This window comes from Harpia harpyja, chromosome 12 (genome assembly GCF_026419915.1).
Source record: "Harpia harpyja isolate bHarHar1 chromosome 12, bHarHar1 primary haplotype, whole genome shotgun sequence".
NCBI classification, from domain to species: Eukaryota; Metazoa; Chordata; class Aves; order Accipitriformes; family Accipitridae; genus Harpia; species Harpia harpyja.
This window is the reverse complement of record NC_068951.1, coordinates 3,276,078-3,293,653: the sequence shown is the minus strand read 5'-3', so window position 1 is coordinate 3,293,653 and position 17,576 is coordinate 3,276,078. Positions and strand designations below refer to the sequence as shown.

The 17,576-nt window shown below is 35.4% G+C and overlaps 1 protein-coding gene across 12 annotated transcripts in view; it reads right to left on the bottom strand.

Moving 5' to 3' along the window:
- BCAS3 (BCAS3 microtubule associated cell migration factor) overlaps window positions 1-17,576 on the bottom strand; it is a 374,723-nt gene that overhangs the window by 279,051 nt on the left and 78,096 nt on the right. For all 12 annotated transcript variants that reach the window (XM_052803641.1, XM_052803648.1, XM_052803647.1 and 9 more), the window contains exons 12-13: window positions 16,817-16,987; window positions 6,707-6,800 (exon numbers count right to left, since the gene is read on the bottom strand). In XM_052803641.1, the coding sequence (XP_052659601.1) occupies window positions 6,707-6,800; window positions 16,817-16,987 (265 nt within the window). The remainder of the gene's footprint in view (window positions 1-6,706; window positions 6,801-16,816; window positions 16,988-17,576) is intronic.

Below are 17,576 nucleotides of genomic sequence, written 5' to 3'. Positions count from 1 at the left end.
ATTGGTGTGTTTTTCAAATATGTAATGTCCTCCTCTTCTCAGTTTTCAGGTTTGGAGGTTTAGTATGTGGAAAGATAAATATCACCTCACAGCCTTCCAAAAGTAAACACTTTGTTTCCTCGGGGGGGGGGGGGGGGGGGTGTATTTTCATTAAAAAATGAAAATCAATAACCTTTTTTTAAACATGTGGAAATCCAACTTCCAAATAATACATAGGGGGGGTGTATTTTCATTAAAAAATGAAAATCAATAACCTTTTTTTAAACATGTGGAAATCCAACTTCCAAATAATACATAGCCTTAGAACTTTATATAGCAATGTCTTACAAAAAAAAAAAAAAAAAAAAAAAAGAAAGCAGACCTAATGCCTCCAAAATCACACTAAAGTCTTAATTCTCAGTACCATCTCCATTCAGGATATTTGCATCCACAACTTTGCTCAAGTCCCAAGACCCTACATGAAAGTAAAACAGTGAATACTTTGGACCAATATTAAAAGGAACAGCAATAAACCAAAACATTTGAATGAAGCCGTACACAGAATTTCCATAACAGATCATGCCAGAGGTCTATGTAGCCCAGTGTATTTATTGCCTTTAACAACAGCGACTAGCAATCATCTCCATGTCTACGATGGAAGAAGGAACAAAGTGAATTAGTTTTAATGGACTACGGCTGACATCAGAATTGGTGAGGTTTTTTCCTCCTTTCTAAATCACGGCGTCTAATACAACATAATGAAAATGAGGATGTTTGTATGATTCCTTCAGTCTCCAGTCTAGACACTCTCTAGTTTAGACTAATCCAGTTTACCATTGAGCAACTGATTCTAATTGGTAACATTTAATCCCTTCCCTTCCCTCTCCCCATTTCAGACCCTGCATACACTTACAATTCCTGGCAGATTATCATCAACACGTTAAAAGCTTGGAGGTTTTTCTGTAAACATCTTAATTTAAGTAACCCCCTATGGTGTATTCCTTCCTTTTGTGAACTTCCAAAATTTAGTCCAGGGTACCTTCATCCAGAGTTTACATAAGAAGCTCTTGTTGATTTACATTATGCAGCAGACAGGATTCTTCTGCGATACTATAATGACTATGACATTCTGCAAATAGTTTCTACCTGGGGTTTTTGTTACCTAAATATATAATATATATTAAAAATATAAAAATATATAAATATTATATACATATAAAAGTTTAAAGCGTCCTAATGACAAATTCTTGCATAATGCTGCATTGACAGAAAAACATCTTAATAACAAAGAAAGTATTTACCAAAATTTTCTATCCTGGCTACATTTTAATTATGGTAAAAATTCAACCATAATAAATACAGACCTTAGTGTCAATACTGCTGTTTTATATTATATAACAGAAAATCATTATTGGTTGCACATAACTGACATTTCTAAATATCTTACATTTATAGCATGAAACAGGCCAAATCACCATTCCAAGAAATGATGGAAGGCTATGTTGTCCTGTAAACAACAGTAACAGAGCACGCGTGTTCATCAAAAAAAGGAAATAATGCAGGTGACATTATATGCTATTCAGTGTAACTAACAACATCCTAGACTATTTTTGTGTGGCCAAGGTGTATTGACTACAATCCTATAAAAGACAAACCTTGCTCCTGGACCTCATCTAAAGGTATCAAGATTTTCTTCAGAACAAAAATATAACCAGGAAAAATATGACGTGTAGGTTTGGGAGCATATCTACACAGATGCAGTCTGAAAAATTTATCTGAATTACCTAATGTGAATTAGGAAGCAGCACTGAATTTTTGTCTTGACGGTCCGTCCACACTAAGGTGGCCTTCAATTCACCCAAAACTGAATATTCAAGCTAAAATAAATCGAGCCTGTGTTAACGCTAAGTAAAAGCATCCACACAAAAGCTTAATGTGATTTTCATTTAATAAGTGAATTAAAGTAACTGTTCTTAGAGTCTCTTTGTAAGTAGAAGCCTCTTGTTTCCACTACATCAATATACATGCCAGAGGTACCTTAATAAAGTCCCCAGTCTATTAATATTACTTCACTTCCTTGTATTATTTATTCTCATCTTGAAAAGTTTTAATAAAAGGCTTGAAGTCTTCCGAAAATTTAGAAGCTGCCTTCCTTTGTTCAGAAATGAAAGAGTGGACATGGTGCTCTTAACTCTGTCTGCAGCAGCTGCTTTGCACAGACGATCAGATGGCTGTTCAAATATGAACTAAATATTCTCAGAACGCAGCTCACTTCCCTCGCAAGGGTTTCTGTATGCTTAAGAGATGTGACTTCCTTCTTAGACGTGGATCCTTCCCAATTAGGCTGAAGAAATACTAATTTTCTCCCTATCAGCTACAGACATCCAGTGACTGCCACTCAAAAGACCCTGTGTATCTGCAGCACCCAGCCTACGGTCTATCGGCCACGGCTCCCCGCAAAATTCATCCAGCTTGTTGGCCATTTTCAAGCTGCATGAATTATTCTGCTGGCAGAAGCCCATTTCTGGTCATCACCTGCACCAGGGCCCCACAGCTCCTTCCTCTTACATGCAAGTATCCCTGCCACATACTGTGGTGCAAGCATCACTTCATGGGAAGGGGTTGTGGTAAAAAATAAATAAATACCATGTGTATGCAATACTTATCAAGTGACTATATTGCAAAATCAGATCCCTTTCTCCTGTTAATACACAGCATCTCTTCCATGGCACTTGGCAATGCTAAATTATTACTATAACATTCATTTAATTTGTTCAATATTGGATGGCTGTCTAAAAAAAAAAAAAAAATCAAAATACAAGCGCTTCAGAAGAGGGGCCTTATCTTCATGTAAGTCACAAAAGCAGCCACTGGCATAGACGGCATTATATAAATAAACCATGACGTTGACAAATAATAAAGTGTATCAAAACACTGTGTAAGTTTCCTATGGAAGAAAACAATACATGAAATACTCATATTCTAGCAATTAAAAAAGAAAAAAGGGAACAAGTAACAGTGCCAAGTCACCTGAACTTAAAACTTTACTAAGCACACTTCCAAAACCAGGACAAGAACGTTATATAGGAAGTGTGCCCACCAGCCAGAAGAAACACCGTCACCAAAGCTGACAACACAACTGGCTAGGAGAACGGATTAAGGAGGCTCACATCATAATTTTTATTTTTACCACTAGAATAAGGACCCAGTTAGCATTTCATGTCTGTTTCCCAAAGAGTCAATCAGCAACAAATGGCAAAGAAGGACCAGTTCTTTTTCACTTTTATTGAACTACTACATATCTTACCTATTAAAATGAAAAATGTTAAGGGGAGAGGCAGTAACAATATACGCAAGGACCCAGCTTTTAGAAATTCCATAGGACTAAGGGATTTTGTGGATGAGATGCCTGGCCACAAATTTTCAGCTGCAGTACAAACCCTGCCCTCTCCTTCCCTCCACTCCATCCCCATCGCACCCCCCCAAAAAAACCCAGCAACCCACTCCCCATAGTAAACCATCACAACTTTTTTTGAAAACTAAAATTTGATGTACACAGGCAAAAAAACACAGAGCAAACCTAAACTACCAGGAACTGCAGTTTTTCTCCTTTATGGTTTTGGGTTTTTTTCTTCTTTCTAATGTTAAACATGATTTGCTATATGTCTTAGACTGAGACTTTTACAGTCTCCCTAAAATCAACTGACTCAGAAGCAAGCTTTTATTAACATAAGGGTCTGGAAGAGGTATATAGGGACATGCTAGGCAGCATTAAAAAAAAAAAAAACCTATGGTGCCCCCTAAGTATGCTCAAAAATGATATTTCAAGTTTGTTATTTTATTATTCAACCAGATTTTCATAGTAGCCATAGATCTAATACCAAAAAAAAGCTACCTGTATGCCAAGTTTCTTTTCTTTGAATACCTCGAAAACAAGAAAGAAAAAAAAATTCAATAGATTTGCCTTTAATTTAAACAAAAGGTAGACCTAATGTCACCAAAAGTCAATACAGAAATGTCTACACAGCACAGTGAAATGCTACGCAGAGACACCCCTGCTTGTTCTTTCATGATTTTGCCTTATAACACAGCTAATGTAAAAGGCTGTGTGTACAGCAAGCTCTCCTTGCCAACAAACCCAGCTCAGAACTCCACATAGATTATTTACCTTGCTGGGAGGAAAAAACAACCCCCAAAGCCTCAAAACCAAAGCAAAACAAAAAACAAACAAACAAACAAGCCAACAAAAAAAAGACACAGACCCTATCAGCAAGAGTCCTGCCATTGTTTGCAACAGACTTTCAATCAGGAAAGTAATAACTTAACATAACTTGGACACTGTAAATCCAGTAAAGGATTTCTTCTTGGTTTCAGAAAGAAAGATTAGGGAAAACCATTTACTGACATTAGTGAGTCTCTTTCCTTCCCATTGGATTGTTTTCTGATAATCCTACTGTGAAACAATGTATTACGAGGAGCTATTCTCACAACAATACCCATAAATTCTGTACTGTTATTTTATCACGATTAACTTAACCCTAACAAGCTCCTTGTTCAGTATGAAAACATAAAGAGCAGAAGCCCAAAAAATGTATCTTACTGGCAACTGATACCTTTAAAATACAGCTTAAAGTGGCTGTGGCACTGTTCTACTGGTTTAGTACACAAAAGTCATATATATCCATCTTCCATATCCATTGACTTTCAGGGGTGGCTTTGTTTTTAGATTTTTTTCAACCACAATCCTGTAAGTTTTTACAGACCTGAGTACCTGGGGAGCTCACGGGCCCTTGGGATGAGACATGATGAAATTAAGCTATTTAATCAGCCATAGAGAATAAAATAGTTCACTGAAACAGATCAGTGTTCCCTATTTGCCTTTATAGCAAAAGTTTGCAGTTGCTATGTTCTAGTGCAGCATTGCAGACACTGCTTGAAATTATGAGTAAAAGTGGTTTTTCACTACAATCAGCCAATAGATGAAGACAGTATCTAAAGCCACCTCTTGTTTTGTTCTACTTTGTAATGAGATCAGCTTGATTCGCAATACACCACTATATAATGGATTAAGATGACTTTACTTGCAACGCTGGCTTCAAACAAAATTCTGCCTTGATGTTAAATAAAGAATACAGAATCCTGTGTTAAGTGCTGCTTTCATACTGTAGGCAGCTGAGGTAATAATTTTCAACCGTTCTGATACTGCAGTACTCAGAACATGCAGTATGATTCAATACCTTGCTGTGAATCATCCCTCCTGCAAATATCTCATAAAACACGTAAATTGCAATCAGTCAAAAATAACACCGATTAGTAAAAGCATTTTGCCATTAAGTATCTTATTGCACCGTTAGATCTAAGGTAACAGTCTGCTGTATCATATACAAAGGATTGTAATTTTAGTACCTGAGCAAACCAAAACAACTTGATTATACTACAAGTAATCCAATAATATGCAAATATAACCTTCAATTTAAAAAATAATAAGTTAATTAGGTTTTGCATAAACATTGTTTCCCTTAAATTTATACATTCATAAAAATTGTCTTAAGGATGCATTTCATTAATATTTATAAAGCATTCTAATTTAAGCATCTGTATTTATTTCACTTAATTAGCATTGCTCAACTCTAGGTATTATCTTTCTACCAGAGTACAAAGCAAAAATATTACTGTTCTGGAATTGGCATAGTTGATTCTCAGTTAAATGCGCAGAGTTCCACAAAAAATTCTCTTAAGTATCAGAAGAAAATTCAGCCAGATGAGAATACAGTTTTTTATGTCAAAACTCACAGTGAAAATGCTGTGAACCGCACACCACTACTAAAGAGTTCTGACATAACAGATGGGATGTCAGAATAAGACCAACTGGTCAGTAAAAGTGAAAACATAAATGACAGACATTTAGTTTTATTCTCTGAAATGTTACTTCATCCTAAAGATCTTCATGGCATTTGCTACATTTTAGAAACCGTTAATTTAGGCAAGTGGAAGCTGTTGATTCACTGGCCATTTCACTGACTACTACTGCAATCAACCAAAATATTTTTTTTTTTTTGCTGTCCACAGGTGAAGTAGTAAACATGTTAATTATCAAGTTAATAAGATTTATTAATAGACAAATTTGTGGTTATCTGCTGTCCACAGTCATTGTTCATTTATAAAGAGGAAGGAGAGAAATAGATACTTTTGAGGAGTTTCTTACAAGTATTTTCAGATTACTGTTGATTTAACTCAGGAGAGAGGGTAGAATCGCAAACTCTTCATCAACAAAACACATAATGGCAGCGTAAGATACTCTAAAAAACAGTGCCAGTGAAACGACTCATTTTATTTTCATATTTATGGAGGAGTACAATTTAATACATGAGCTGATCCTCTGGATACCTACGTATCAGAACATCTAGATACCTGGCTGGCAGGATACCCAACAGGAAAGAATTCCTTAGTACTTCTGCTACATTCGAAGCGGTAGACTGGATCTTCTCACGTATACCGTAGTATAACAGTTGCTTAAGTTTGAAATTTCCAGAAAAGACAAATTAACCAGTGTATGACACATTCAACACTCAACAAAGCAGGTAAAATCCTAGTAGCAGTGAGTAGATACTTGCATGTTTCACAATGGTATCTGTGATTCCTCCAAAGCAATGGAACACATACCTATGATATTTTACTGTCTTCATCTTGTTTACAACTATCACATTAAAATAGTAAAATAACTTACCACTAGGGTTAAAAGCCATGCAGCAAATAGGCTTTTCATGCGCAGGGAAGTGGGCCACAATACCATCACTATCAGAGTCCTCACTGACAAGTACCTGCATAATATTAATAGAGACAAAGTAAGGTTAGAAAATAAAAACACACCTAAAAGAAAACACCAACTTACTGATACAGGAATTGTTTTGTAAGACATACACAGTGGTATGAATTAGAAATAAAACTGCACGTGAACTAAACACAAACAACCTTCTGTGATTTTTTCAGATAAAGAGATACGAGACATGCTCAAAAACCTGCTGTTAACTAGAAAGGATTATGCACTTTATACCTGGATTCCCTATTTATTTATTCTATTCAAATAAGGCAAGATGGGGAAAATACCACTGTTTTGCTACATAAAGTATTAATGGCTGCATAGAAACTTATTAGAAAAGAGGTCTGCATGCAGTGCACCAGGAAGCTACATGAAGGTTTCCACTGCCATTGGCTGAAGCAAAGGTTGTGATCTCTCTGTACGTCTATAATCAAGAGGGCCTATTACTCATAAATTTGTGACAGGAGCTCTCCTCCTCATTCAGCTCTCCTGTGGACAGGAGCTCTCATTCCACCAGACTCAGCAGCAGCGTGCAGTTGGACTAATGTAAGGAGGATCAGTGTAATTACACTGAAGAGCATACACCATTCTTTAACTGTAAACAACACATAATTTTCTCCAAGCAATAACAAAAAAAAAAATCACATAATAGAAAGAAAAACAAGAGGTAGCATAGAGTTTTTAAAAGAAAAGGGAGTATTTAACCATTACATAAATCAGCATTTTCTTTGGGAGAATTCAAAGTATACATGGCAAACGAGTGGAAAAAAGGACCAAAAACCAGTCAAAGAAAGTGGGTTTGCTTTCCACCAGTTGCGTAAGTAGGAACACTATGCTTGCATGCTGCTAATAAGTGGTGACAGACTTGAGGTATCTGGATTTCCAAATGGCGCAAGAAATGCTAAGGACTGGGAGTGTGTATGAGAAGCAGCTGCACTACAAAATATGCAGCTAATAAGAATCTTCTCCATCTTGAAACTGCTTCCATGGATGTTAAATAACAGTATTAAAAAGGCTGTTAATCAAAAACCCTTAAAAAAAAATCATGCTGTCATAAAATACCTTCGTATGAACAAAAAAGCCATTAAAAGGTAGGAGAGAGTTTTCACAACAGAGGGAAATTAAGCAGAAAGGGAAATATCTGGACCGAGATCTGTGTTGCGCAACATCTTCTGGAGAAAGGGTCAAAGGATGAGCTTTTGGGTTTTTTTTAAACAAAAGGCTATTTGAAGTTGATAAAACTACTTCGGCCAGTCAAAACTAAAGCTGATTGTGAAGACATACAAAAGGACCTCCAAAAGGACACACAGTATTACCAAGGTCTAACGTATGAAAAGGAAAAGATATTCTTTGATTTATAGAAGAGAACCAAAAGATGTGTGGATAAAACATGTGCAAGAGCTGTAAAAGTATTTTACTCCTTGGTTGCATCACGTTAAAAGACTAAATTAAGTAAAACAATGAGAAAGATCTGTCAGAAAAGGACTTAATAAAAGGGTTTCTGTGGTAAGCAAAAACCACCTTCTTAATAAGATAGTGCAAAATTTCCCATTTCAAGTTCAGAATAATTTGTCCACTGCTTCCAAGATAATCTGAAAGGTTTTTAATACTTCCTATTCCTAACATATCAGAATAATTTGAAGATATTTTTATGCTTCAAAAAGAGAAATCATCTTTAAATGTTTAAAGAAGTCACGTAATATGGATGAAGAGGCCTGCGCCTGACTTACTTTAAATGTTCAAATTACTTGGCACTGTCACATAAGCACAATTATGGTTTTGCTTTCCGTTGTCAGCATTTCGTGCTTATTCCAGAACCACTAACCAAAGGGTCTGGAGATCTTCCTAAGAGCTTTTCAAAGAAACAGTGTTCTTTTCTCAGCCTATATAAACTGCACTAAATAACTCCTATACATATTTTCACAGCTTCTACTTTTAGGTAACTTGGTCTTATCCTAAACATTTCACTCTAATTAAAGATACACAACAATGATAAAGTAACACCATAAACTAGCTTTACAAAAGAAATAGAAGGTTTTTTAAAATCTACTCAGTGAAACAAAAATATTTAATCTAGAAATGTGTAGGTATCAACACTATCTAAATCATTGCTAAAACCAGTTATATAGCATATTTCACATGCATCATCTTCTACAGATTGTAAACTGGATTAATTCAGCATGGCTTTTTAAAAAAAAAAAACAACAAACCAAAAACCAAACAAAAACAAACAACTAATGATAAATGCACCACTGTTACCATCCCTGCAACATAAAACCCCTATACAACAGACAAGGAACACTCTGGATGGTAAGACGACCTTTAAATATTTCTCCTCTGGAAATACGATACAAAGCAAAAATTTCACATTACAAATTGTGAAACACCTCAGACATACCAATCTGAGAATACAATAAAGCCCAAATCTATTATTTGTATGCTACGCTAACTGATTCCATGCTTTGAAATGTTTTGGATTTTTTTTTTCCCCCGATCACTGCTTAAAATTATCTTCCTGGAAGAACACCCTTTGTGTTTAATCTAAAAGGAGTTTTTAAAAATCTTCACTTTTCACTGTAAAAGCTGATTTTCAGGTATAGCAAAGCAGTCCTTATTTTGGCTGTTATACAATTCCATTGCTTGTGATAGAAATACAAGGAAGAACAACTTATCGGCATAACGTCCCATCAAGAAAGAAAGAAAAGCCACTGTGAGCCTGGGGATGCTGAAGATCCTTGCCTGCCACCAAGCCTGGCTCATACAGAGCTTTCAGATACAAACTAAAATACGTTAGTCTCCTGCATTAGCCAGGTTAAAAAAAAAAAAAAAAAAAAAAGTAAAAAAAACCCAACCACACCACCCCAAAAGCACCTTCATTACTCAAAAATTTGGAAATCCTTGGATGGTGGAGAATGTGAAACTCAGGTTGTGATGGTGCCACACCACCTCCTTTCTTGACATCTGATATCTGTCACTCCCTACCCACTGTGGCTACAGAATGGAAATATTTGCTCATGAAACGCACACAGAAACAACACTTGCTTGTGCAAGGTAAGATGAAGTTGAAAAAATGTTCTTCATTTTTTTAAAATCAACATTAAAAAATAAATCCTTGTGGAACAGAGAAGAAAAGTACTTTTTTTAAAATCACCAACTTGTATTTAAATCTTCAGGCCGCACTGCCTGCACTTTTGCAGCGGACAGTTGGGGAAAACATACGTCACTTTTTACAATTTCAACACTACAAAGGAAAGGGGCGGGGGGAAATCAAAATCAAAGGAATTACAGTAGTTGACCTAACTACACCATCAACCAAAAAGGAGCCCTCTTTGGAAACGTCCCTTCCAAACCTGCCACAAAACAAAAGCCTGGTTTGGACGCCAATTTAGAGCTTGCATAGCTTTAAAATCCTAGTATGATTTTCACCATAGTGTAGAACTTAAGGAAGACAAAATTATGCTATTAACACAAGAAGCTTTATAGTGGAATACATAATTTTCTGTATTGGAGCTCTAAATGGATATAACTGCCTAGTACAACAGGGTTTCTATAAATTTGGACAGATCAAATAGCACAGATTTTGTGCAGACAAGGGTGAAAACTGGAGCTGTACAGTAATGAAGAAGTATTCGAGGCCTCTGCCACACAGGCTTCACAAGTTTTAGAAACCACTTCTTGCAAAGGCTGAAGTGGAAGACGCTATCTGCAAAGGTGCTGGAGAGAACGATGTCCGTAGGCTAACAAATGGCACATTAAATCAATACTGACATTGTACAACTGGTTCCTTTCGGCCAGTTTATGGTTTCTTACCACTGAAAAGAGCAGAGCTGGAAATTTTTCTTGGAAGTCAAACCAGTGGTACAAATTGCCTAATAACGCATGCAAGTGCTGTCAAAAAGCTTGAAGGAAGCAGCTCATTCAGCTTCCCGATGCAGAGAGCATACAAAGCCCACAGGAATCCCAAAGCTGCAATTTTTTTCATCCCAAATAGGCTTCTTTCTCCAAGGTAGTGGCCTATAACCACTCTACTATTAAAAGACCTTACAAAGTCTCTCATTGAAAAAGGTTCATAAATCTTAGCATTACTCTTATAATTGCACGGTCACTGAGGTTCATAAGGATGCTCCAGTACCTTCCTTGCAGAGTTCCCTACCATTACAAATAGAAACACCGTTTTAAGAAAAACAATGGACAAGAAAGAAACACTGAGGCTCTTCTTCCAAGATGGCCCTGTAAACCAGCACTCAGCCTCTTTCTGATGCCCAAATAGTACCTTATCAAGAGAGCTGCAACATCATTTTAAAAAAAGCTGTCCAGGCAACACCATCTGTAGCTGGACATGATGAGGCAACGCTGCAGCTCTCTCAAGCCAGCCCTATTAAAGTTCAACAGAACACTGTAGTTGATCGAAGATGAATCAAGTCCTCTTTATCTTACTCTAAAAGAGAAGCAGACAAAACACCTAGGGGATCATTACATTTACTATCAGAAAACAGTGTTTGCTTTGAGGGCAAGAGATAGCTGAAGCCAAAGCTTTTTTCTCCTATGCCATATTTTGATTCATTCGTTGTATTTTCCATACTGCTGAACAGAAGCCACTAGTAATTATGACTTCAATTATTTTAATCTTTAAAGGCAAATTACACCACTTATCCCAGTAGAGACATGTTTTTAAATAAAACATGAAAGTAACACAAATAAAAATGGACACAAATCTAATCACGCAGGTCCTTCTCTTAATAAAATTAAGAAAGAACAATCCCATCATCATAAAAACAAATAGGTTTGGCAATATTTATAAATATGAATATTATATAATATAGAGATCTTTGCATGTATACTTATTAAGATCTCCATTGATTTAAATAGCTGAAGTTAGGGCAGTGTTCGCTTCAGTTCCTAAGACATATGCACAAAAAACAACCCCCTCCATACTGACCCCCCCAATTAGCCTCCCCCAACTTATAGCTAAGGTCAAACATCAGTGGAAAAGGGCTAAAAGTGATAAATCTGTGGCATTAACTACTGCACTCCTTTTAATAGAATCCAGCATAAACTCAAAACAGCCTTGCGCTCAGCCTGAACCATTTATCTGAGACAAAAATGTCTTCTTGACAAAAAACAGATCTCCTTTAATAAAAGTAAGGCAGACAGTATTATGCTCTGAGGGAATCCTGTTGCTCTTTTTATATTTATATATAAAAAGAATTCTTCTGTAATACATGTAGATATAAAAAGCGAAGAAAATTGATGCCAAATATATAAGCATTAGAACACCAAATTAGTGTTTGTGAAAGCTGTTCTTGTAAATAAAAGCACTGGTGTTAATGACCAGTGGAATTACATATGTAATTAAAGTTTTATTATTGAATACGCTTTACTCTTTCAGTTTCTTTTTGCTTTAGACTGAAGTTTCACAAAAATTCTTGCTCTCGATAAGCATCTTTATTTGGTTCAATTGTTATCAACTGCTTACCAAATGAAATGAACTTTCGAAACTGCAGCAGTCTGCAGTTTTTTTCTGAAAATTCCTCTTTAATGCAATAAAAAGTTAATAGGGAACAGAAAAAAAGCACCAATCACATTTTAAAACATAAAAAGATCAACATGTTATCTTATTTTTATAAGTTATTTTTAAAATATTTCCTCAAATATTTTCATGTGTTTTGGACGATCTGTGAAGGCAACACAATGATATCTCATCAATCACATCACTCTATCAAAAGCACTAAGAATCAAGTTTTGTATTTTTAAATGACCACATATTTCTCTGTCAACTAAATGTTAGATGTTTAACAGATTTACATTCAGTCACAAAACTGGCGACTTTTGAGAAAGGTCATTATTGCAGACTACATGTGGGTGGCCTAGTTGATGAATTAATTAAGAATACAGAAACAAAGGTCGAAAGAAAATAATTTTTCTTTAAAACTCAAGCCACTAACGTCTTACACATTTAATTCCAATTACTGAAAAAGAGGACATCTGTACAGCTTTAGTTTTATCCATTTCAACTAATTAACAGATTCAAATAAATAGTCATTACATCTAACTGAAAAGTTTGCTAACACTTCATTAGAAGGAAGTTTAAACAAGCACACAACCTTGTTAACATATTTTGGTTTACCACAATGTTACTTGGGCATCTCAATAATTACTTTTACTCCCTCTACAAATATATCATGACAGCCAACTTCAATAATTCTACATTCCTTTGCATTTATTTAATTACTTCATAATTCAAATTTTCTTAAAGTACCACCAATTTTTAAATAGGAGCTATCATATAAACAACTGCTGGGTATGAGACTTTACTACAATATCTACGTTCATACGGTTTATTAAAAATATTTTCCCCACAGATTTAATCCTGCAAGATGACATTAGAAGATTTCTTTGGTCTTTAATTGTATATTTTTCAGTGGTAAGCTAGCATTTCAACGTCTGCAATGGTAGCACAGTACATGTCATGAAATGCATTGAGTTCCATCTCACATTCTTTATATTGGATATCTTTGAAATGGCAGATACAATAAAAAATTAGTGAAAACTTAAAGCTGCAGTTAGTCCTTCTGGCTTATGTCCAAAACATGTTCCTTAATCGTCCTACTGGCAAATAAATCTATATGTTCGTACACATGCAGAGAGCAGCAAACTCCATCTTTAAAACCTGTGTTGCTATGCTCAAAGTAAATGGGCAAGCACATGCATCATTACTTTGCAAGCCTTTATATATATATTTATATTTTAAAAACAAAACAAACAACACAACTGCTCCCCCACTGAAAAAAGTGCTTATTTCTCCTTCAAAAGAACATGCTTTCTTGCCTTAAATTTACTGTCGTCTTCCATTTTCTGTCTCTTTTTAAAATAGATCTCTTCCTTTTTTTACTATATGCTATCTTAAAGATGTATTTTATTACTTGGAAATTGTTTTGTTTTATTTCATTACAACACCCAAATTTTTAGTTAGGCTGTGCAGGTAGATCAACATTTTTATTGACCTGAAGGAGGTGAGGTATTCTTTTTACATTAGGAGTCTGCTGATGACAAGAAAATAACTCCTTCCTGCTTCTGAAATTCCCCTCATTCACAATTAGGCTGACAACCTCTGAAGACCATGCATGCACACACAAATATATTTACATAGTTGCTAGACAAATGTCTGATGAAAAGGATGCAAGGCTTTCAAACTGTTAATTCAGTCCACAAAACACTTGGTAGGCATTACTAATTCTTGTGGTTTCCCAGTCGGTTTAGGAAGACCGATGCTTGTACTGGGCATAGCCATCCAGCAGCATCCCCACCCTGCAGAAATGAAATATCCCAAAACAGGCATCTTTATCACAGGAGGAAGCAGGAATGCCACAAAGTGTTTCTTTGCACCCACCCAGACCTCTTTTTTCCCACCTGGAATCTGAAAAATGGGACGATAAACCAATAACTTTAGAAAAATCACTGCCACACAGCATCAGGAAAACCGAGACTAAACTATACAAGGCATTTCTACAGTGCTGTACAGCAATTACTTTCTCTAAAACACAGGTGAGGCTGCACTCTGCAGTAGTCAATCTGCTCGCTCACTCTTCTATTTCAACCAAAGTGTCAGTAATAATGTAGTTTGGATGACTACTATCAGCAAACCAATTTGCCAGAGAAGAGCAAAATAATTTCAGAAATTAATACGAGGAAGAATCAAATGTAGCTCAGTCATCCAGATTTCAAATCAGCACGATGCTTAACTACGAGTTTGTATTAAAGTATATGAGCAATCACATTTAGTTCAGTGAGATTACTCGTGTCGTTTAAAGGTCAGACTTGCTAAAACACTTTCCTGAACTGAAGCTTCGCTCAATTATGCTATAAAAACTAGCCAGGACTACCCAGCTAGTACAAATATGTTCTATCTAAACTAGCATGTCATTTCTTGCAGGCTTGCCTGCTTCTGCCAGCACACAAGCACAGGATCCCTGCCAGGCTCCTTGGGACAAGTCAATTCACACAACTGCCAAAATCAGAAGCTACCACGTTCAAATGAGGCTGTGTGCACAAAAACTTACGTTTCCACCTGGCAATGGAAATGCAGCTGGAGCGATGGACAAGAACTCAGTGGGGATTGTGAGCACACACGACACCCCTTACATTAGAAGGTTCTTTACTGGGGCAGTGTTGAATGACAGTCTTTATTTAGACCATGTACAAAGTGTATTTATTTTTAATCAACTTTCTTTTTGCTAGATGCGCATTTCAGTAAGAAAAGACTGTTAACAAGTCTTCTGTACCATGAAAACCTAACAATCCAAAAGAAAGATTATTTTATTTTTCCTGGAAAAAAAATATAATGCTAATTCTGAAAGTAAGTCTCGGCACTGAAAATAAATTATTAATTTAATAGCATTTTAAAAATTCAGATCACAAAAATATGAATGCAAGACATACAAACAATTAGGATATCTAACTTAGAGCCTCCTTCCCTAGAGACTGAAGACAAAAATTATTTTACTAGAACTGATGGCTTATTTATATTACAGCAGCAGTATTTGGACAAGGCAAGCGTTATCGTTTTTACAACTACTTTTCCATAGTGCCCTTTAGGCTTGATAGCTCCCTACTATTGTTAAGGTCAGAGGACAAGTTCATAAAACCTCTAAATCATACATAACAAGACTTAAAAACCTAAGATATATCATTTTTTTTCCCTAGGCCTATGCAGAAGAATCAAAGGACAGACAATGCCCATCAGAAATAATGACCACATTAAACAAGGCTTCATGAGAAATTTATGAAGCAAAATTTTTCTTTTCTTTTCTTGTCAGTATACGAGGAACAAAAAGACCTTTTTTTCCAGGAAATAAAAACAAACCCCAATGGTCAACAAACTTATTTTAAGACCTGACTCTATTATCTTAAGTAATATATGTTCTTTTTTCCATACTCTACCTTTTTTTTTTTTCTTTTATTTTAATTTTGCAAGAAAAGGCCTCTAATGTTATACGAAGAATGCCTTTTCAATGTAATGTCACTTGGCTAAGTACTTCTAAGCTAATTTTCAGGAACAACCACAGCTCAAACTGCATACTGTTTTTTTGTTAGATTTGTTTGTTTGTTTGTTTTCAAGTAAAACATTTTATTTTCCTATCAGGTAAGAAAAGAAAATAACTTGACTACTCATTTGTCATTAATACCTTACTAACTTACCTGCAATAAGTATCATAAAGATAGGGGAAAACAAGAAAAAGAAATTGTTTTTTCTTTTTTAAATTCAAGAAATGTGAACATTAGGAAAAAAATTTACAAAATAGTTATAGAATAATGAAGTCTGTAGGAGTCCTGCATATACACTGATTCCAGGACCAGACACTTAAAAATTAAATGATTGGTAGAAAAAACAAAAGAGACATGGATATCTTTCTCCATCATAAAGACACTACAACACACCAATTTAAAGTTTGTGTGATAATGGTATGGATTTTTCAATAAATGATTTTGCCTGACTCACTGTACTGTATGTCATTAGTAAAACAGTACTTATGCCTCACAAAACAGCATCACGCTCGATTACATTTTAGTTTTGAAATTTATGTAAAATTATAAGCTTTTATACTTAATATCCAACTTCACTCCGTCTTTTTTAAACTGGAATTCAACAATTCACCTTATTTCTAGACAATCACATCTTCCAGCCACATTATGTATTAATAAATATAATCAGACTACATATACATTTCAACTGATCAGCATAAATCAATGTCAATTATGAACAAGTGTTAGAGAGACAAAATGTGACACTTCACACTTGATCTTGTCAAAGTGTCACATAAATATGTTCTAAGGACAACATATATTTTGGCTTAATTTCAGTCGCAAATAGGACTTTGTCACAGCTGCACATGTCTGTAAAAGTTTCTTAACTAGCAAAAATCTCATCTATTTTTCATTTTCAAAAGCATAAAATACACATTACTGAGATTTTCATGAAAACAAATGCACGTTCTATTTCTGTGCAAACTGTATTACCTGCCCTTCTGCAACTGTCTCTGTATCAATAATAGTGATGATTCCAGGCACCAGAGGACTTCGACGAATGTTGCTGTGAGCTAAAATTTCTTCTTCAGTTGCTCCTGAAGGCAGCGTCCCTGTTAGCTGTGTAACTACTTTCCCAACCATTGTAAGTCCAGTCTTTATCGTCTATAAAAAGAAAGAGAACCAATAAGTAATGTTTAGGGATATTTTGTGGATCTATCTTGAATTTTTTCTCAACATAATTAATATAACTAGATTGCACACACCAGAAGCACACAAAATGAATGTTTTTATAAGTGATACATAAGCTGCAAAAGGCTGTATGTAACAAATATTTTGAAAAAATTTAGCACGCTATCAATTTGAAGTATTCACCTTTATTTTGGAATTAAATGCTTCCAAAACACTGTTGAAAAAAGAAATATTTTAACGTTGTCTAAATGTTACAGTTTTTTCTTTCTTTAACTTTGTTATTAACTTATTCCAAGAGGTACAGAGCACAGACAGGTAGATGAATCAAATGATAAAGCCAAGACGGGTGCGTGTGGAGAGCAGTGTTACACAGAGAAATACTTATAGCCCCTAATGGTTAGTGCTGAAATAGTTACGTCTTCTCCACAAATGCAAGAGACAAGGAGTTTGGCCTTTGAAAGATATGACTGACACATTCATTTGTTTCTCAGCAACTACGCCTTTTGCAGCATTAAAACTGAATATGGGACTCAAACCCAGCAAAATTAAAAATGCCATCCTC